Consider the following 22,378-nt stretch of genomic DNA (forward strand, 5'->3'; position numbering starts at 1 on the left):
CCTGCAGGCTGAGTGCTGAGGTCCCTGGAGACCACTGGACGGAGCATGTCTTTTTATTCTGCTGCCGTGACATCTGGGACCTTGCTGACACTGGAGAGGATGTTCCCCCCAGAGCCAGCCAAGTTCTAAGCCATAAGTCACTGGACTGTATCCCTTCATACACAAAGCAGCCACGTTTAGAATACACCAACTAGACTATACTTTTCTCAGGCTCTTCCATGCTGGGCCACGGTCCACCTACCCTTACGGCCCCACAGCCAGGTACAAGGTATCTGGGGACAGCCATATCCAGGAGCATACTGGCCAATCCCAAACATCCTGGCCTTGCTCGCCTTATCCAGGAAATGACAAGAAGGGCCCACTCCATGCCGCCCTTTGTTCTGCCTCCCATCAGCACCCTTGAGCAACCAGCCCCACACGGACCTGAGTGACTGCATAACCCCCTGTTAGGAAGTGAGATCAACCAAGTCTCTAAAATAGGAACTGTCTCCTGGCTTGCTAGGCTCGCTAGACCTTAATAATAATAAAACTTCATCTATAAATTTCGATGGTGTGTGACTTGTCACAGTTGTTTATTCTTCTGTTTCCACACACACACTTCAGTCCTGGTGTCTAGTAATCCTCAGAACACGGCAGAATTAGCTTAGATACTAATCCGTGGGTGGATGAATGGACCACGATGGGCGGCTGAGTAGATGGATGCTGGAAGGATGGATGGAGAGTGGGTGATGGGTGGGTAAGTAGATGGATGCTGGATGGATGGAGGGGGAGGAGGGGTGATGGGTGGGTGAGTGGATGTTTGATGGATGCTGGATAGATGGAGGGGGAGGAGGGGTGATGGGTGGGTGAGTGGATGTTTGATGGATGCAAGGATGATGGACAAGTGGGTTGGTAGGTGTATGGACTGGACAGACAGACACAAGGAAAAAAGTGAGGGGCTGGATAGAAACATTTATTTGGGACCCTACATTTTAATCTCATTGCAATTGCTTCTCTAGGTACCAGATTCTATAAGTACCTAAGATTCTGGTGGTTAAGAAATAAAGAGAGAGGGAACGAGAGAGGGCACTTTTCCTCTTATGGACAGTTTATGGACTCTTTGTTTGTCCCTTTATTCCATTTAGTTCCTTCTGACACAGCCTCTGAACCCAGTGGTGTAAGAGGAAAAGTCAGAGGGAGGCCTCCAGCCACTCTGGTCTCTGCCCTTGGTGGGTTTTCTGAAAGTTGCTAGCCTGGCCCCTTGCGTCCACAGTGATATAGAGGGTCCCCTGATCCCTGCATAGCCCTGATCCCCTGCATGTCTCTGATCCCCTGCATAGCCCTGATTCCTGCATACTCCAATCCCTGCATCCCCCCCATCCTTGTATAGCCCTGATCCCTGCATACCCTGATCCCCTGCATAGCCCTGATCCCCTGCATACCCATGATCCCCTGCATAGCCCTGATCCCTGCATACTCCGATCCCTGCATACCCTTGATCTCCCCATCCCTCTGGCCAGCCAAGCAAAGGTGGACTGGAGGACCTGCATTGTTAACCTTTACTCTTTAGAATGTGCTGATCCACTCTGCTCAGTGACCATGTGGCTTTGGTAAAAGGAAGCTTAGGGTCATTCTCATTGTCATGGCGGAGAAGACACATTGGAGACGTGTGCCTGAGGGGTGTGCAACGTCCTGGGTTCGTAGTTGTCAGCAGATACTCAGTGGTTGCTCTTTCTTCAGCAGGGAATTGTTCCCCAAAGGCCACTCCTTCTCCAAGACCCAGAGGAAAGGACAGGAAGCAGCCAGCAGACTAGGGAGTCCAGATAGGGCAAGGTCATCAGAAGGTCATCATCAGGGAATCCGTGTTCATGCTTTATCAGAGATGTCAGGACACTATAATTCTTTTTGGGTTTGTATTTTTTGAATATTTTTATTTTATTTAAGATTTGCTTTTATTTTATGTGTATGAGTGTTTTGCCTGCATGGATATATGTGCACCATGCGCTTGCAGTTCCCACAGAGGCCAGAAGAGGGCACTGGATCCCTTGCAACTGGAGTTACAAATAGTTGTAGGCTACCATGCAGATGTTAGGAACTGACCCCAGGTGTTTTGGGAGAGCTGCAAGGGCTCTTAACCACTGAACCACCTCTCCAGCTCTTGACTATCTCATGAGACAAATTCTCATTATGTATCCCTGGCTGGCCTGAACTTTATATGTTGACCAGGCTGACCTTGAACTCACTGAGATGGACCCACCTCTGCCTCCCAAGAGCTGGGATTACAACATGCCTGCCCATCATATTTTAAAATGTACCTCACATTGTCTCTCAAGTGTCCTTGTTTAAGCAGTAAGTTGCACAGTCACCTCAATGGCAGGGGGTTTTGCAAACAATAAAGCCTGATTCCGGAAGGCCCATAGCAGCAGAGGCTCATTGTGGGTACCAATGAGAGCTAGCAAGCATGCTGGAGACAGTCTAGCAACGGTGTTGAGCCCTGAAAGAGGTGTGGACACTAGCTGAAGGAAGCTGAGTCTGATCTGGGGCCCTGCTGGGCTCCACTGTAAAAGAGGGGTAGCTGGTCATTCCCAGCCTCTCCACCCAGCTGCAGCAGACTTCATATGTTGACCAGGCTGGCCTTGGACACATGCAGACAGCACTTCTTTCCCCTCATTGGAATGTGAAGCCAGAGTTCACAAATGCAGAAAGGCATTTTGAGAAGAAGGTACAGGGTTGATCTGCCTCTAGGTAGTCAAAGGGAAAGCGGGAACATCCCATCAACCCCAGGTCAGCACATCTTGGGCTGGGGTCCCACTGGAGACCACCACGAGCAGCCATCACCTCTGAACAATTTCTCTTTTGTTTTTTCCCTTGGCCGAGACAGTGTTTCTGTGAAAATGAACTTTAAATGTGTGTTGTGTGAAATCAAGGGACCCCATATGAGAAAATAATGGCCCTTTGCCAATGCTAGCTCTCAAGTCCTGTCAATCAATCCTTAGCAGCTGTCGGAGATTTGCTTTAGACATCTCTGAACTTCTCTCAAGAACTATTTAACCCCAAAGCAATCAGCAAGCAATGCCCACCGCTCCTGCGTTTGCCAACAGAGTCTATGGAGACACACAACCCAGGCCAGAGAGGCGGGACGAAGGCTCACAAAGCGGAAGTAGTGAAAGGCTTCACCTGTGGCCTCACAGGAAATTTAATTAGGATTAAAATGCTCTGAGTGTCCAGTGTTGGCGGAATCTCGTTTGTTTTGTGAACTGAAACTTCAAAGCTACTTTGTTTTTAATGGAAGATTAGTCATCATGCAAAAGTTACTGGTCAAATATGTAATAAAATACACATATCCCACGGGAAGGTCTGGCACACTTCAGTCCTCACACACGACAAGCGATGACAACCCTGCACAGTTCCAAGAGTCCATCCCTCTGCTCCTCTGGCTCTCGGGGGCTCATGTGTTGTAAATTCTGGAGGCTCGTTTAGCTGCGGTTTGAGCATCGGGAGGATCTTCTTCCTCTTCCTCCGTCCTCTTGTGTTTCAAAAACAAGTCAGACTTCAAGAAGCGGCTGTAGCTGTCATACTTCATGAGATTGAAGATCTAAAGAGGAAAGAGAAAGAGTCTGAGGGCCACCACAAACTCAGACCAGGAATCACCGTGTCAGACACCTACCACAGGCCAAAGAGTAACACACCCTCAAGCATGCGTGTGAGCACAGACATACACACACACACACACACATATACACACAGACACATACACACATGCATATACACACACAGATACTCATATACACACAGATATACACACACGCACATATACACACAGAGACACACATATACACACAGATGCATACACACATGCACATACATACACAGAGACACAGACACATACATATACACACAGACACATACACACATATACACACAGATGCATACACACATGCACATACATACACAGAGACACAGACACACACATATACACACAGACACATACACACAATATACACACAGATACACACACAGACACGACACACATACACACAGACACACGCACACACACACAACACATGCTAGTACAGGCCCCATGAAATCCCTCAGTAAGTAAAAGTACTTGCCATGCAAGTCTGATGACCTGACTTCCATCCCCAAGACCCACAGTGGAGAGAGAACTGACTTCCAAAAGTTGTCCTCCGACCTCCACACACATGCTGATGGCATGCACATGCCCACACTGACACACACATTACACATACACACACTGATAATAACAACAAGAACTCTAGGGTAGGGCTGTGCTGGACAAGGCAAACACCCTGGACACTTTTGGTCATCACGTAACAGTCTCAATGGGCTCCAGAGAATCACATGCACAAATACATCTTTATTTTCCATGGAAGTACAGATGCACACCGCCTGAGTCACGCCTTTGCCTCAAATGGCCCTTTAAGAATCTTCACTGGCCATGTATGGTGGCACACGCCACCACTCAGGAGTTCAAGCTCAGCCTCGGCTACATAGTGAGTGGAATTCAGCCTGAGCTACATGAGACTTGTCTGGAAAACAAAAACTCTTTTTGAAGCCTCATATTAGGACCCAGAAGGTTTGGTGTTGGAGAGCTCAAACCTATTGCCATGCCAAGACAAAGGGAGCATGTCTCATGGAGGGGAGGGGCTGCTCACACAGTCTGCATGAGGAGAGGCTGCAGGACCAGCTCTCAGTTGCAGAGAACACAGAAGCCAGCAGCAGAGCAGACCCCTGTCAACCAGGCAGGCTGTGGTCTCTGGAACGCAGGGGTTCTGAGGTACGGTGGGGCTGAGTCCTTGGGACTAGACGGAGCGGCGCCTACTGGCACCGCACATGCGCTGTGCGGAGGCCCCACATAGAAGCCCCCTGTCTGTGGGCCACACTCCCTGGACCCATTCCTGCTCACCTCCCCTCGCCCTGTAACATGAGAGGGAAAGGAAGGAAGGACACATTTTTCTGCTGGTGTAGACTCATCTTTTCAAGACATTCTCTCTCGCTCTCTCTCCCGCCCCCCTCTCCCTCTGTGTGTGTGTGTGTGTGTGTGTGTGAGAGAGAGAGAGAGAGAGAGAGAGAGAGAGAGAGAGAGACTAGCTCTGTGATTCTCTCTCTCTCTCTCTCTCTCTCTCTCTCTCTCTCTCTCTCTGTGTGTGTGTGTGTGTGTGTGTGTGTGTGTGTCTGGCTGGCTGGCTCTTACCTTGAGATTAAAGAGCCATGAGGCACACCAAGGTGCTTTCCTGTATAGCAGCTCAGACTTGACTGAATAGAAAGTTCCAGAATGCCACTCACTACCAGGCAGGGTTGCCAAGTGGGTGGTAAAATCCTGATGTCTTTTAAACCTGCCTTCTCCCAACACAAGCAGGGGCTGAGGCCTCGGGATATCTGCTTGGAAGGCGGGAGGTGCCCAGGGAAGGGATGGTAACGTTTTGTCTTTCACCTTCACGTTCTCAGCAGGGCTGAGTGAGAACCAAATCACCCATTTTGCAGAGACCACACCCAGGAAACACTGGGCACATTGCGCTGCTCACAGTGTCCACCCTGTGCCCACCATTCCCCTGGGCCATTCCATTCCTACCAAGCTCTGCAGTTTACCTATTTGGTGCCAATTTTGTAATTTTGAAGAGAGCATAACTAGTTAAGGTTTGGATACATCACTTTTTATGAAAATATAACACCCCAGAAATCAAGACAATAATCAACAGCAGAGGGAGGAGGCAGGGGATAAGAAACTTCATTCTCCTCTCTAGGTTTCCCACAAACGTGCTAAGCAGGTATCAATGCCCTCCACCACTGGGTACCCTTCTGCCCTTCAGGTACATGGATTCCCAGGGGGTCTAACAGGTGCCCGCCTGGCTCTGAGTGTGCCTGAGGGAGCCAGTTCTGTGAAGGCCTTTCCGGGCATGCAGTCCTATACCCCCGTCACTTCCCCCAGGTCCCCAGCAAACCCAGGCAGCACCAGTAGCAGGGGTAGGGCCTCTCCTCTGAAGTCTCTGTGGCTGGGAGAGGAGTATCCTGTTTGTCGTCTGCGACTCTGAAGCTCACACTTCAGAGAGAAGAGAAGGGGTGTGTTAGAGGCACCCAGGGTGTGCCGAGGTGAGAGGCTGAATCCGGAAGGCTGCTTCATTTGGGGATAGTACCCAACAGCCCCAGAGACTCTGCTCACTCGGCTCTGGGAGAGGCGGCTTAGCAATTAAGAACACTTGTTGCTCTTGCAGAGGACCCACGTTCGATTCCCAGCACCCACATGGTAACTCACAATGGAATTACCACCTGTAACTCCAGTCCCAGGGGATCTGATGCCCTTTTCTGACTTCTCAGGACACCAGTGTAGGGCCCTGGTCTCCCTTATTCCTGTGGTGCATTTGTGGGGACAGTTTATGATCAACTTACTAAGCTTCCTGTGTGTTTCTGTGCTATGCCTGCCCCGCCTGGTGGTTAGCTGCAGGGCATTCACTCCATTGATAATATGGTAATTTCCTACCTGCCTGGGCGGAGATCCTTGTGCTGCAGTCAGGTAGATAAAAACTCCCCCAACGCTGAATAAAGTGGCATTCGGCTGATCTCCTTCCGAATGACCCTGGTCTCTCTGTGTCTTCTTTTCAATCTCCAGGCCCTTGCCCGACTCGCGTTCGGTACAGTGGCGCGCGAACTGTACCGAGGGTGTAACACCAAATCGGGTGTTACAATTGGAGGCACCGCTGGGATGATCATCGGCAACTAGACCCATCTGCGAGATCGGGAAGTAGGGATCCCTGAGAGGTCGCCCTCGGGAAGGCTGGCCAGCAGGTAAGAAATTGTGCGGCGAGGGTGTATTGGTTATGGGTGCAAGTTATTCTGTTCCTGTGTTAAAGGGCCGGTTAACAGGCCAGTTGTTAGGTCTTTTGGAAAATAAAGGCACCGGTATTAAAGTTGAGACAGCAGAGGAGATCATTAAGACAGTTTTAGAGTTTAGTCCCTGGTTCCTACATGCAGGGGGTTTTAATATTACTGATTGGGAGCAGGTAAAGGCTGATCTTCAAAATGCACTGAAAGAGCGAGGGCCACAAGAATTCCCCGTGGCGATATTTTCACTATGGCGCTTGGTCAGAGATGCTCTTCTCAGTGATGATGTTAAAGTGAGAGAGCAATTAGAGAGTTTAAACAAAACCCTTGAGGAGATTCAGGAAGTAGAATCTGTGAGTTCTATTAAGAGTTTTGAGGAACAGGAAGTTTTAGGAACAGGAAGTATTAGAAAGGATATAGAAGAAGAAGAAATTTTAGAAAAGGAGATCGCACTGATAAAAAAGAAGTTAGAAAAGGAGGAAAGGAAGGAAGCAAACGGAGATGTCTCCATGAGACCGCCTCCGCATAATCCTTGCACTACTGCTTCTGCCCCTATGGACTTAGAGGCAGAAATCCGAGAGATCCGGGACAGGTTAAATTATCTAAGTGGAGAGAAGCAGATTTATCCTGTTGTGGAAAAGATTGATCAACAGGGACAGAGGACCAGGCAACATAACCCTCTGGCTTTTAAGGATATTAAGCAGTTGAAAGAAGCAGTTGTAGACTATGGAGCTCATGCTCCTTTCACGGTAGCTTTATTGGAATCCTTTGCAGACCTCAACCTTATACCCAGTGACTGGATGCAGCTTTGCAGGGCTTGTCTTTCAGGGGGAGATTATTTGTTACGGAGAGGTGAAATGCAGGAAAATTGCAAAAAGACTGCGGGCAAAAATGCTGAAGCAGGTTTCCCTCAGAATAACCTTGACATGTTAACTGGGGAAGGACAATATGCTAGCTTAGAAGCACAGATTGCTTATGATCCTGCAATTTATGCTCAGATAGCTGCAGCAGCCGTTAAAGCTTGGAAAACTTTACCTAACAAAGGATCACGAGAACAGCTTTCAAAGATCCTTCAAGGATCTTCAGAACCTTATTCTGAATTCATTGACCGCCTTCTACAGGTGGGAAGCCGCATTTTTGGGGATGTGGATTCAGCTATGCCAGTCGTTAAACATTTGGCCTTCGAAAATGCAAACAAGTTCTGTCAGCAAGTCTTACGCCCCCATAGAGATGGAGATTTGAATGATTTTATCAGATTATGCAGAGACATTGATGGCACCCACGTGATGGGCCAGGTCATTGTTTCTGCCCTCAAGGAAGGCCAGGGTGGAGCTAGGCCTAGGAATTGTTTTCTATGCGGAAGGTCAGGACATCTCAAAAGGAACTGCCCTGCTGGCAAAGGAGCAATTAATCAGCCTAGAAGGAATCCAGGTGTTTGCCCAAAATGCCAAAAGGGAGTCCACTGGGCCAACACCTGTCACTCTAAGACGGACAGTCAAGGAAATCTTATCCCCAGGTCAAAAAACGGGGGGAGGGGCCTGCCCCGGGCCCCCAAAACACAAGTGTACGGGGCCATGAGTGGAGCAGGAGCTCCCATCAGATTCATTCCTCAGAGAAATGCCTCACTGTCAGCGACCTTGTACGAGGCACCTCAGGAAGTGCAGGACTAGATCTCTGTACCTCCGCCCGAGTAGTGTTGACCCCACAAATGGGTGTGCAAGCCTTGGGGACTGGAGTATTTGGACCTATCCCAAGGGGTTCAGTAGGTATAGTTTTGGGTAGAAGTAGTTCTGCGCTCAAGGGAATCAAAATTTTACCAGGAATTATAGACTGTGATTTTACTGGAGAAATTAAAATTATGATTGAAGCTGGTATGGGAGTCCTTGTCATCCCTCAAGGAGCGAGAATAGCTCAATTAGTGCTTTTGCCCATGTTTCGCTCTACTAATCCTTTCTTTAAACAAGAACGAGGGGACAAGGGATTTGGCTCCACAGGATCCCCTGGAGCTTATTGGGTTTCTAGTTTAGAGAATCGCCCCACTCTTACTTTAATAGTCAATGGGAAAAGGTTCCAAGGCCTTCCTGATACAGGGGCTGATTCTTCAGTGATTGCTAAAAGGCACTGGCCTGCATCCTGGCCTCTACAGCCAGCCTCTACAACCTTGCAGGGAGTAGGAACGGCCAGTTCTCCAGAGTGCAGTACTCAGTATTTAGATTGGGAGGACGAAGAAGGCCATAAAGGCATTTTTAAACCATTTGTCCTGGAACACCTTCCTCTTAATTTGTGGGGAAGAGATGTTTTGCAAGCTATGGGAGCAGTTCTGACCACTGAACCTGTGCAGCGTATGCTATTGAAGCAGGGCTTTGTCCCTGGTCAGGGTTTGGGCAAAAATCTGCAGGGGGATGTGCAGATTTTAGCAGACAAGAAAATAATACAACAGTCACCTGGACAGCGTGCAGGGTTAGGAAATTTTTCCTAGGGGCCATTGCAGAGCAGCCAGAAAGCATTCCTATAAAATGGAAAACTGAAAAACCTGTTTGGATAGCGCAATGGCCCCTGAGTAAAGAAAAATTACAGGCTGCTCGTACTCTAGTCCAGGAACAGCTAGAAGCAGGACACATAGTGCCATCCACTTCTCCCTGGAATACCCCTATCTTTGTTATTAAGAAAAAGTCTGGTAAATGGAGGTTATTGCAAGATCTTAGAGCAGTAAATGATTGCATGGAAATTATGGGGGCAACTCAACCTGGGTTGCCTCAGCCTGTGGGTATTCCTGCAGGATATTATCTTTTAGTTATTGACCTGAAGGATTGTTTTTTCACCATTCCCTTGCATCCAAAAGACTCTGATAAATTTGCTTTTAGTGTACCTTCTATAAATTTCAAAGAACCATACAAGCGCTACCAATGGGTAACATTGCCCCAGGGTATGGCCAATAGTTCTGTAATTTGCCAAATGTTTGTGGCACGGGTTATTGCCCCTATTAGGTATAAATATTCTCAACTGTATATAAGTCATTATTTGGATGACATCCTATTAGCTGGACAGGACCCAAAAGTAGTCCTTGAGGCTTTTGCTGACTTGCAAGAATGCCTAGCACATGCTGGGTTAGTTATTGCTTCCGAAAAGGTACAACAACAGTTTCCATATCAATACTTGGGGCATCAGCTGTTGCAGACAGGAGTAAAACCGCAGAAGGTTACTCTTCGCCTAGATAGACTACGAACTTTGAATGATTTTCAAAAGTTGCTTGGAGACCTAAATTGGGTCCGGCCCAGTCTGGGAATTCCTACTGGAGACTTAAAACCACTTTTTGACATTCTGCAGGGGAATCCAGACCCAACCTCCTTTCGTGAGTTAACACCTCAAAGCAAGGCAATGTATTACTCTAATTGAAGAAAAGCTTGCCTCTGCTCATATTAACTATATTGACTATAGTCAGCCACTGCTGTTGATAATTTTCCCCTCCAAGCATAATCCTACTGGAGTTTTTTGGCAGCAAGGACCCATCCTGTGGGTGCATGAACATGTGTCGCCTGTAAAAATTGTTATCTCTTATCCATCAGCTGTGCTACGTGTTATTCAGAAAGGATATAAGCTTAGTTTGCAAACTTTTGGAATGTTACCTGATAAGGTTATTACACCTTATACCCAGGCAGAAATAACTTGGTTATATAAGCAAAATTCTTGCACCGTTGGAAACTGCAGCTTATATTGCCTCTGTATCTCGAGTCCAGATGCAGTTATTGGCTATTCAAACTTTGCTTTGGGCCCGATCTGTACCCATTTACGTAGGGCATTTGCGGGCTCATACTGACCTCCCTGGTCCTTTGAGTGAGGGAAACGCTTTGGCTGATCAGCTTACTCGTCAGATTTATGTAGTTAGTCAGGAATCTTATGAAGCTGCAGAAAAAGCTCATAATCGTTTTCATCTCAATGCTGGATCTTTAAGATTTCATTTTAAGATATCTCGAGAGCAAGCCACTAATATTGTTAAAAAGTGCTCTCTGTGTACAGAACTTTTAACTGTTCCCCATTTGGGAGTTAATCCTCGTGGGCTTGCCCCTAATCATTTATGGCAAATGGATATCACCCATGTTCCTTCTTTTGGGCGCATGCAATATGTTCACGTAACCGTGGATACATATTCTCATCTCATTTTTGCCTCAGCTCACACAGGAGAAAGATTACGAGATGTAAAAAGTCATTGTCTCCAGGCTTTTGCCTACATGGGAGTTCCTAAAACTGTAAAAACTGATAATGGACCAGCCTATACTAGCACTGGCTTTGCCAAATTTTGTTCTGAGTTTTCAATTTCTCACAAAACGGGTATACCTTATAATCCTCAAGGACAAGCTATAGTGGAGCGAGCGCATCGTACTCTCAAAGCCTATTTGCATAAAACAAAAAAGGGGGAATATGGTTCCACCCCCAGAGATCATTTATCTTTTATTTTATACATTTTAAATTTTTTGACTGTTGATGCTCAATCTCATACTGCCGCTGACAGGCATTGGCGGCCAGATTCTTCCGGGATGCCTCATGTCAAATGGAAGAATCTATCAGATGGCACCTGGCATGGTCCAGATCCTGTACTGGTGTGGGGAAGAGGGGCTGTTTGTGTTTTCCCGCAGGATGCTGACAATCCAATATGGGTACCTGAGCGGCTGGTGCGTGCTGTGGATTTTCCTGTCCAGAAGCCTGAAGACAGGACAGAGCCGAGAGATCAAGGAGATTCTGGCTTGTCAACTGAAGAGTTGCGGGTTTCCTGAGGAGCTGGCTATGGTGGTCCGAGTGCCAAGGATTGTTCCTCGCCCGTCTACCTATCTACCCATCCCATAATATCGGCAGCCACAGCTGTTGCTGCCATAGCAGCTAAAGCTGCTGGATTTTTCTTTAGTCAGTCAGTTGCTTCCTGCTAGCACAAAGGATACCTTCTCAGGGCAGGTTGCAAATGCCGTAGCCATTCAAATTGAGCTAATTTTGCTCTTGGTTGTGGTTAAAGACCACTGCTAGATGTTACAGTAATAAGCTTATTGCTGTTGTTTACGGACCCTGAGGTGTACAATTTACTAATTGGCTCTTAAAATTATTAGCTATACCAGGGTTATTTTCACCAGCGCTGAGACCTTACTTAAAGGGCTCCAATTTGGGCAGAATTATTAAGGATTGAGCAAGCACAGTCTCCTTAAGGGATGCTTACATATGCTGGAGCATCATCTTCATGGTCATGATGCCAGAGCCAAAGGCAAGCTCAGGTCAATGTTGCCACGTGGCAAGTCCCCTTAGCTATTGCCCCAGAGAATCTTTCAGCACAAATCTGGCTGAACTCGGTGATGGATGACTAGTGAGCCAAAGACGGGAAAGGCTTTTGGGGGGCTGCCTCAACCTAAGACAGGAAATATGTTTTGACCTGGATGCTTTCCCATGACGGGTAAGGGGTATTGCCTGACGTCCAATGCCACCCAAGACAGGCCTAGTCATAATTTATACAAAGGGGGGACCTGTAGGGCCCTGGTCTCCCTTATTCCTGTGGTGCATTTGTGGGGACAGTTTATGATCAACTTACTAAGCTTCCTGTGTGTTTCTGTGCTATGCCTGCCCCGCCTGGTGGTTAGCTGCAGGGCATTCACTCCATTGATAATATGGTAATTTCCTACCTGCCTGGGCGGAGATCCTTGTGCTGCAGTCAGGTAGATAAAAACTCCCCCAACGCTGAATAAAGTGGCATTCGGCTGATCTCCTTCCGAATGACCCTGGTCTCTCTGTGTCTTCTTTTCAATCTCCAGGCCCTTGCCCGACTCGCGTTCGGTACAGTGGCGCGCGAACTGTACCGAGGGTGTAACACCAAATCGGGTGTTACAACCAGGACACCGGGCATGCATGTGGTGCCTAGACATATAAGCAGGCAAAATATACATAGATATAAAATAATAAAATAAATCTTTTTGTGGGGATTTATTATTATTGTGGGTTGGGGGCAGGAGGAATGTGAGCACAGCGCACACGTACGTAAGTCAGAGGACTCAGTGGGCAGCTTTTAGGGGTTGGTTCTCTTCTTCTACCATAGAATCCAAGTAGCAAACTTAGATTTGTGGACAAATGCTCTCTCCTGCTGAGTCATCTTGCCGGCCCGGCCACAAATGATTTAACAAGAGCACAGGGCCATTCCCTGCAGTGGGCAGGTGTGAAATACCCAGTCAGACCCGAAGTCCTTAGGCTGTGGTTTCCGGATGTCTGGCTTTCATCACCTCTGGGTGCTGGGGGAACTAGGAAGCAGCTGTGGGCAGCAGGCCCAGGAAGACTTCATCTTCCTGGATGTTCACAGCTCTGTGGCTCTGCAGGGAGTCCATGGGCCAGCTTCCCGCTGCTACTGACAACGGCCCCCTGGCATGGGCATGAGAGTGTTGGGCCCCAAGAGTTTCCACAATGGAGCCCCTCGTTTGTGAGATGCAGCAGGGTGACAGAGAACACGAGGAAGTTGACTCCAGATCCTTCACTGGCTATCGCAGGACAAATGGCCGTGTCGGAGCCTAGCATGTTTCCTGTGTGTTCAGCAGACCGTCAAGTGAGGACCAACATGGCTGAGAGATCTGGGGCCACAGACTACTCCAGTCATCCGACAGAGCACTCTCCCCCGAAACCATGACAATGCCCTGGGGACTGTGGTCTCACAGCAGAGGAAACAGGACTTAGGGCTAGGGCTTGGCAGGATGATGAGGGCTGCTCAGCTCTGTCTGGCAAAACAGAACCATGGACAACTTTCCCTCAGCGTTCCGGAGGCCAGAATCTGAGGTCAAGCTACCAGCAGGCTGACTTCTTCCAGGGCTCCTCTCTGTGTGTCTCATGGCTGTCCCCCATGTATGCCCTAAGAGAACACCCATCAGGGGCCAGCAAGATGGCTCAGCGGGTGAGCGGGCTTGCCCAGAGGGCCTGGGAACCTGAGTTTGATTTCCATAATTCACATCAGCGTCGGAGGAGAGAACCAGCTCCTCAATTTGTCCTCTGACCTCCACACGCATGTTGTCACGCACATAAGCATAACCCCTTAAAACAACCAAACACTTGTCACTTCGGATCAGGGCCCACCGGTGTGACCTGATTTAACGTAATTACCCTGTCTCCAGACACAGTCACATCCTGGAGGGCTGTAAGGGAGGATTCCAGCACGGGACATCGGACAGGTGTAGAAGGAAAGGAGGAAGCCATCTGATGAGAGTGACAGAGACAGAGGTGACAGGGTCACAGTCTACAGACTCCAAGGAAGACAAGGAACTGACCAGAAGCTGGAAGGGGAAGGCAAGTTCCTTCTTCTAGAGCCTTCCTCAGGAGCCCAGACCCTGCCCACAGATGGTTCTAGGCTCCTAGTCTAGTTGTGCAAGAAGTTTTTGCTGTTTAAAAACATGAGATCGGCAGTTAGTACGACACTAGGAAACGGCTACCACGCCTGAAGACAGCGGTTCACGGCCAAGGAGCTTCATCCTCAGCAGAGACTAGCTGGGCCCCAGAACCCTAGTTGGTTCTATGAAGCCGGAGCTCTGACAAGCAAAGCTGACCCCACCAGCACAGCTGACCCGGACCTAAACAATGTGGTCAGAATTCTAGACAACTCAGACAGGGGAAGGAAGAGGCGGAAGTGGCCTCCGAGCACAGCCCAGGAGGGATTTGTCCCCAGTGGGCAAGGCAGAAACTGTGAGTAGGCAGCTGGGCTGCTGCGGGGATTTTTTTTTTTTCGAGACAGATGTGGCTTAGCAAGGCTTTCTGGTCTTCAGGCCCCACATCTGCACACCTGCGCTATAAACTGTTTAGCCCCTCCCCCCTCCCGTTGCCTGGGATTCCCTGCTACGTCCTGCGCCTGCGCAACTGTGCCTTGCCCCTTGCCTTCCAGCGCAGCATCCCTGTTTTACCCAGATGCCCACCATGCCTCCTCAAGTCCCGGATGGAGCTTCAAGGAGGAAAAAAAAACAAAACCAAAAACACACTTGTAGTTCCCAACATGCTGTTCTAGGGGAGGAACCTGCCAGAAGCTCTCAGCCTCCGAGCAGTGATTCCAGGTTAATCCGCTGCCTCCATCCACTGTATTTTGACCTGATAAATATTTGATCACCTCAAAATCAAGTGCATGAGAAGGGCTAAAGGAAATACCTACCCCGCTTCCAGGTCACTTCAACCCGCATAAGGAGGGAAAAACAAAATCTTTCAATGTAACATGAAGTTTGCTAATGGGATTTTGCTGAGCATTCTCCCTCCTTCCCTCCCTCCCCGTCATCCCTTCCTCCCTCCCTTTCTCCCTTCCTCCCTCCCTCTCCCTCTCTCCCTCTCTCCTTGTACCTACAGAACTGATGTGCCCACCCTGTGAGATGGAAGTCCGTCTTCCTCTTCTAAGGAAGGAACGGGTGCACCCAGGAGGTCTGAAGGTGGCTGGCAGACAGCAGGCTATTACCAAGCCGAAGAGGGCAGACCTTGTCCCCTAAGCATGACTGGGCCACTAGAAAGGTTTTGTTGATCTGGATATCACTTCTAGTTCACAAGCATGTAAATGTGCCAAGGGTGGGATCAGGACCCCAAGAAGATCAGAAATCAAGTCAGAAAGACCCTCTGCATGGGGCAAAATATACTGTCTCAGTGTGGGCTACCCAGCCTTTCCCGGAGTCTGTGAAGCTCAAATTCAAAGTTCAGTGACAATTCATGGCACTTCTGCCATGACAAGGAGTCTCTTATCTTAAAGTTGTAAGGTCAGTCTGAAAGTCCTCCATGTCCCACCCTGCTGAAGACACCTGACCACACGGGTGTGCAACCCCTTTGCTCCCCTCTGGAACAGAAATCCATGGCCACCCTGGAAACTGCTCATTTCTGGGCTGGGTCTGATTTTTGGGAGCGAATGTCAACAGTACCCGTACAGAGATGGCGTACATCCTGGCTCTGATTGCCAACCACGGCCCAGAAGGAGGGGTGATGGTGGTGCAGGGGAGCTCAGACCAAGGTCCTGTGTGCAGAAACAGGGGAGCTGGGGTGAACCAGTCTACCCTTGTCTAATAACGTGGAGGAAGAGGATGGGAAGCAGAGAGCCCAGACTCGGTTCCTTCCTCGGCCGAGGCTGTGACTAGGAACCTGGCACACTGAGGAGGCCATGTTGCTGTGTTTGACCTTGATTAGACAGTGGCTCTACCGAAGGATGAGGGCATTCTGGCTGCACGCAGGTCTGTTGGAAGGAGCAGTACAAAGTTCCTTCTGGAAGAGAAGCACGTTAGCCTACAGTCTCCATTTTACACGTGGGGACACAGAAGCCACACTAAGACACAGAACCTGTGTGGGCTCTGAGACAGGATGGGAATCACGCCAAGAGCCAATCTACCACATAGTGGTCATAACCGTGACTGAGTCCAGCATCCAGGAAGTGAAGACCTGAGACAGGGATGGGGAGGAGGGCTGGCACCAGGCCAAGGACCAATAATTGGTCCATGGTTATGAAGCTAAGGCCACAGTGGGCCATCTGTACTCTCTAGTCCAGAAAGGACGGGCAGGATAGCCAGGGCTGGGCATCAGGGCCAAGCAGACCAGCCTTCAAGATCGAACTGTCTTAGAGCAACCAACCTAACCTGATTAAAAGAAAAAAAAAGCCAAATTTCAGAATCCCCCCAATAACCCACAGCCCCAGGATCATTTGCTGCCTTGCAGGACTCTGGCCTCTCCAGGGACCAAGAGACCCCCAGGAGACACCTGAAGCCCATTTCTTGGCTGTTGAGTTTCCTTCTCAGCATTTATCTTGGTCCTTGGGGATGGACAGGAGCTGGTTTCTTTGCATCACAAATAGCTCTTAGCACAGTCACGGAAGAAACCAAGTGGCCTTCCTTCCCGCTTCACACAGGACAACCTCCACCTCTCGGGATCAGCCACCACTGGGCGTACAGATGAGCCAAACTTATAAATTAAATCGGAAGTCATCTCTCCCCTTATCCCAAAGGGGATTTTCTCAGATTAAGAGCTAAGCCTTCACTTCTCTCGCCTCCACTAAGATGCTCACTGATGTGCACAGTGCACTCTTCATGCAATAGACTGACCATGGCTAGCTTCTGCTTGGTGTCTTGTGAGCATCATTAGCTCACCAGTCAAGTTACCATCCTGTAGTACAGAGAAGCTCGCCCATACCGCGGTGTGTGGAAACATGGGCCCCGTGTGTTCTGGCCCCGCAGCACTGTGCGGTGGTTAATGTTTAATATCATTGCCTGCCTGCTCCCTGGGTGTAGGTTAGCAGGTACTGGGTAAAGGATCTAAGAGGCTCTCGTAAGGGTGTAGGGATGCAGGGTCATCTAATCGGAGCTTGAGATGGTTTGCTGAGCTTTCAGCTCCCACGAAAATCACGCGGCACCACCATCCTCCCCGAGAGCCGCGGAACGAGGACATGTAGTGAGTGGTTGACCACCTGGAGCTTTTCTGGTAACAGTGGCTGAAAGCAAAAGTCGGCTGCCTATTCAGGTAGGCTCGCCTTAGCCACACAGTGGTCATGGTGAAGCCAAAGCTGTGACTGAGGCTGAGACCTTGAACTTAGAACCAGGGATGGCTCAGTTAACCAAGTGCTGGGCACACAAGCATTCCAAATCTCCCAGAACCCACCTAAAACTTGGGCAGGGTGACACGCATCTGTAATCCCAGTACTGGGAAAGCAAAGACAGGTTATCCCTGGCTGGCCAGTCTAGTCTAATCTGTGAACTCCATGCCAAGGAAAAAGACTCTTTCAAAAAATAAGGTGGGAATCAATTGAAGACACTCTGGCCTCTACATGCAACACATACACAAGTGTACACACACCAAAACAAATAAACAAACAAATAAATAATAAATAAATAGAAACATTTGAAAATCTTGGGGTCTCCATCACATTTCCCTCTAACTTAACATCCCTCATTTAAGACATCAAGGTCCTCAGAGGAGCTTTGTGGGAGTGCAGGTGATGCTGAGACCCTTTGTGTCTAGGCCCCTGACAGAGGCTCCCAGCGGGTGCCACCAGCACTCCCCACCTCCAGGAAATCAGCAAATGCTGCACAAGGAGGCAGTGCTGGGCATCACGGGAGAACAGCAGCTGAATGTGTGCCGAGTGCTCCTCTCCCAGCACGATTCCCTAAGGAGCAAAAGGTGACTACAGACACGGTACCACATCGGACCGGATTTAAAACATGTGGGAAGATGTGTTTAGATTACACACCATCTAACCCTGCTTGATAGGGAGACCTTGGGCACGGGGTGTGGGTATCAGGAAGGTTCCTGCAACCAGACTCCAGAAACTGAGGGATGGGATGGCTACGACTTTCTCCCAGCCACCCGCCTACACCTTAGAACTGTTAGCCTCCTCTCTCTCTCTCTCTCTCTCTCTCTCTCTCTCTCTCTCTCTCTCTCTCTCTGTCTCTCTCTGCCTCACAACAGGATATAAAAGCACTTCCTTTACAGTCAGACTTTGAACCGCACTGGTAACGAATGTGGTGGCACATGTTATTTATAGAACACGAAAGATGGGCATCTCAGATGGAATGTTGCTTCGTGGCTATCTCTGGGTGAAATCATGGTGGTGGCGGGGGTGGGGGGGGCCTTCAGTAGATTTCAGTTCCCAGGTGCCTTTTACTATCAGGTAGATAAAAAAAGTATTTTTAAAAGTTTTGTCATTTAGCCAGGTGTGGAGACACACACCTGTGACCCCGGCATTTGTGTGGCAGAGAAATGAAGTTTGAGGCCAAACTATGTCTCAGAATAACAACTATGCTGTCATTCAAGAAAGAAAAAAAAACCACCCTTTCTGTCATGTCTCCTTTCTGCACCAGCCATGGACCCCAGCAGACACTTGCCTGGACTGGGTGCAGGTCCCAGCAGCTGGCTCTATTTCTTTGGCACCACGTGCAGGCCACTGTGTAAAATCTCACTGACCTCTCTCCTCTCGTTCCCACCTTGGCCTCTGGAGCACCCACAAAGCAACTGCCTGTGTTCTCATGATCTCTGCACTCCCTCTGTCCTGAGGGTATCCTGGGCCTCTGCCAAGCAGAGAGAAATTGCCCTTGAACTGGAAGACAGTGGCGGCTATGAGGGATGCAGAGTGGCCATGGTTTTGGAAGGCAGGAGGATGGAATATCAGCTTCTAGAAACTTTTGCTATCTGAGTGACTTCAACTAATGAGCCACTACAACTCCTTGAGCCTCGCGTCTGTTGTCAACAAAGCGAGGAGAACACTTGGAGAACGGATGGGAATCCATGCCAAGTGAGACAACAGCTCTCGGGGCAGCTCAGCGGGAGTGGGCACTGTTGCTGCAGATAATCCAGAATCTAGTGGCTGGCCAAGCTCTCAACACCGGATGCATTTTAAAGCACCCGGCAGAGCCTTTTAGAAGATCCTGAGGGCCAGGACAGGCAGGTGTGCCCATGCGGCTACAGTCACAAAAACTGCCTTTCCCCGTCTTCCTCTCTCTCCCAGATCTATGCCCATTCCGGCCTTAATCAGCCTCTCCAGAGGCCCAGGCAGAGATCCTTCAGCACCCAAATCCGGTTCGGAATTTGCGTGGAATCTACGCTTGCCACTGTGTCAGGTGGAAACTGTTCTCAAAGCACTTCTGCTTGGGTTTCTGCAGGGCGTTTTGTTTTCTATCAGACGATGAGCAAAGATGAAGCCTCCTGGATGCTGGGACATCCTCTAGGCCAGTGGTTCTCAGCCTTCCTAACGCTGTGGCCCTTTAATCCAGTTCCTCATGCTGTGGTGACCCCCAACCACAAATTTATTTCGTTGCTACTTCATAACTGTAATTTTGCTGGTGTCGTGAATCATAATGTAAATATCTGATACACAGGATATGTGACCCCCCTCAAAGGGGTCATGACCCACAGGCTGAGAACCACTGCTCTAGGCATTATGTACCAGGTGATCAAAAAGTCCCTCTCGAAAAGCAAAAGCTCAGCCCACACAGAGAGAAGTCTCCACGGTGTGTAGCCTCAGAGCTGCAAAACAGCTTCCCCTGGGAACATGGGGAGGTGGTCCCACACCATGTACGATCTACAGCTTCTGAACAGCTAACCCTGGGAGTGGGACCCACCATCAGTTTGAACACACCCTTCATGTGACTGGTTTGTTCACATTGGGGGGCCTCTATGTGAGTGGCCTCTCTGGACAAGCAGCGAGGAAGGTGCTTGTGGATTTATACAAGAACAGTTGCAGGTTCCCTGAATCTTCGAATCCTCGTGGCTGTTTCTGGACTCTTCTCTCTCTACCTTCAACAGCTGTTCCATGTAACTTCTTCAGCCTGGGTCCCTCAACCTCGATCTGCCTTTCTGGCAGAAGCACACCCCTGACCCAGTGTGAATATCACATTTCCCAGCAGAGTGCAGACATGCGCGCACACACATTTATAAATCCAGCTCTGAATTCAGGTCGCATCCCTTTTGTCTAGTGACATTTACTGAATATTCCTCATAAGAAATCCTGCCAGAAAACATGGGTTGCCTCTTTAACGTGTCCATTTTTAAACTTACCTCTTCAGGTTCTAAGTGGAATGAATGTACTGCAAAATTTTCCCATTGTCATTATGACCAAGAGGTCAATTCCAGCTCTGGGCCACCAGCAGAAAGGGAGTTATTTGGACATTTGTACAAAAGCAGTTTTGGATTCTCCACTGCTCTTTCAAGACTTCCCTAACTGTCCCTCCCTTCAATGACTGCCACGTTTCTTTAACCTGTGTCCCTCAGACAGACCCAGTTCCTCATCCCATCTGGGTGGGAAAGGCTGAGAACCCCAGTGGTTCAAACAGTGCACAGCACAGGAATCAACACGGTCCAAAGTCACAACCCAGGGTTCCCCAACCTTCACCAATCAGGGCTCAGGAACCTTGGCCTGCATAGCTGGATGAGGTACTTCCTAGGGAATGTGGCATTTCCCTGAAGAATTCTCCCAGGCCTGGAGAGAACACATAGCTTTTCAGAGCAAGGCACAGGCAAGGAAGCCACTTTACCTGGTCCTGGAGCTTCTGGAACATCAGAGGGTGTGGTTCTTCCAGAATCTTTTCACTGAGCCGAGACTGCCCCTCCACGTTGACTTGTGAAGAAGCCTTGTTGGACAGGAAGGTCATGTAGATCTCCTTGGCCTTCTCCTGCATCTGGAGGAGACAGAGGAGCTGGACGGTTACCCACCAGAACAGCCTTTCCTGGCCTGAAGCCAGCTCCACCCTCCAGCCGGCCCTGGAAGAGCTGCAGCTGGGAGCTATTGCCGCCTCCAAAGCCCAGCTCCCTGAGAGGGCCGACAGCAGCAGCCCAGCCTACCCCATACCTACTAATACACGTGCAGCCAAGTCTCCTGAAACCAAACTGCCAGACTGATCACTCAAAAACACTGAACATGGGACCCCACCACAGCTCGGAACCATCCCATGAGAGCCGCAAACTCAGAGCTCATGGAAACCTTAATCGGCCTCAACGGGGAATGAAGCACTCGCTAGTCAGAGTTCCGCCCTGAATGAACCTTGGAACGGCTGAGCTACGTGAAGGAAAGCAGACACAGAGGCTGCATAATCTCATTCATGGGAAAACCTAGGATGTGCGGACCCCCAGAAACAGATTAGTAGCTGCTTGGGGATTGCAGGAGGAAGAAACTGGAACGGAGGTGAAGAGGGCAAGCACCTGCTCCTTCACTCAGTTTGGGCTGTGCGTACATCCTTCTTCCAAAGAATGCCTGGGCAGCCTGCGTGTACTATATGCGCAGGTACCACTATCCTAACCATGCACCTAGGGACCTACTGACCTAGGACCCCCACCTGCGCTGGGCTACACAAACAGCCACCAAACATCTTCATGTCCCCAGTCACAACCAGGTGCATTGTAGGGGCCATTCTGTCCAGAACTGGTTTGGGGTCTGGATGAGCAATAGAACAAACTGAATTCTCTATGTGAAGTCGTAGGGAGAATCCTCTATCTATCATCTTATAACTATGTTCAACAGAGTGTGCTTATGATTCAGATCAGACACATTATGGGAAGGGATAAGCACAGTAAACGTTGTATCGTAGACATGTCAATCAAAATAGAGAACCATCCAAGGCATAGCCCTTAATAACCAGCCCTTCCTCTAGACCCAACACAGTAATCCCATTCAATAACCTGAGGCCCCAGGATGCTCTCACTCATGTGACCCCCACCTCTCTCTCTCTCTTTCTTTCTCTCTCCTGTTGTTTTGGTTTGGTTTGGTTTGGGTTTTTTTTGTTTGTTTGTTTGTTTTGAGTATTTTGAGATGGGGTTTCTCTGTGTAACAGTCCTGGCTGTCCTGGAACTCACTCTGTAGACCAGGCTGGCTTTGAACTCACAGAGATCTGCCTACCTCTGCCTCCCAAGTGCTGGGGTTAAAGGCATGTGCCACCACTGCCTGGCTCTCTCTGTCTCTTTTTAAAGACAGAGTCTTCCTCTGTAGTCCTGGCTGTCCTGGAACTCGCTCTGTAGATCAGGTTGGCATCAAACTCACAGAGATCCGCCTGCATCTGCCTCCCGGGGGCTGGGGTTAAAGGTGTGCACCACCACATCCGGTCTCTGCTGCAGCTCT

At 49.2% G+C, this 22,378-nt stretch overlaps 1 protein-coding gene across 2 annotated transcripts in view; it reads right to left on the reverse strand.

Moving 5' to 3' along the window:
- Positions 1-3,140: 3,140 nt before the first annotated feature.
- Positions 3,141-22,378, reverse strand: part of Rgs10 (regulator of G protein signaling 10) — a 45,474-nt gene continuing 26,236 nt past the window's right edge. For both annotated transcript variants that reach the window (XM_075972458.1, XM_075972457.1), the window contains exons 4-5: positions 20,802-20,945; positions 3,141-3,574 (exon numbers count right to left, since the gene is read on the reverse strand). In XM_075972458.1, coding sequence (XP_075828573.1) covers positions 3,428-3,574; positions 20,802-20,945 — 291 coding nt within the window. In that variant the 3' untranslated portion in view covers positions 3,141-3,427. The remainder of the gene's footprint in view (positions 3,575-20,801; positions 20,946-22,378) is intronic.

This window comes from Microtus pennsylvanicus, chromosome 5 (assembly GCF_037038515.1).
Source record: "Microtus pennsylvanicus isolate mMicPen1 chromosome 5, mMicPen1.hap1, whole genome shotgun sequence".
In the NCBI taxonomy this organism is placed as follows: Eukaryota; Metazoa; Chordata; class Mammalia; order Rodentia; family Cricetidae; genus Microtus; species Microtus pennsylvanicus.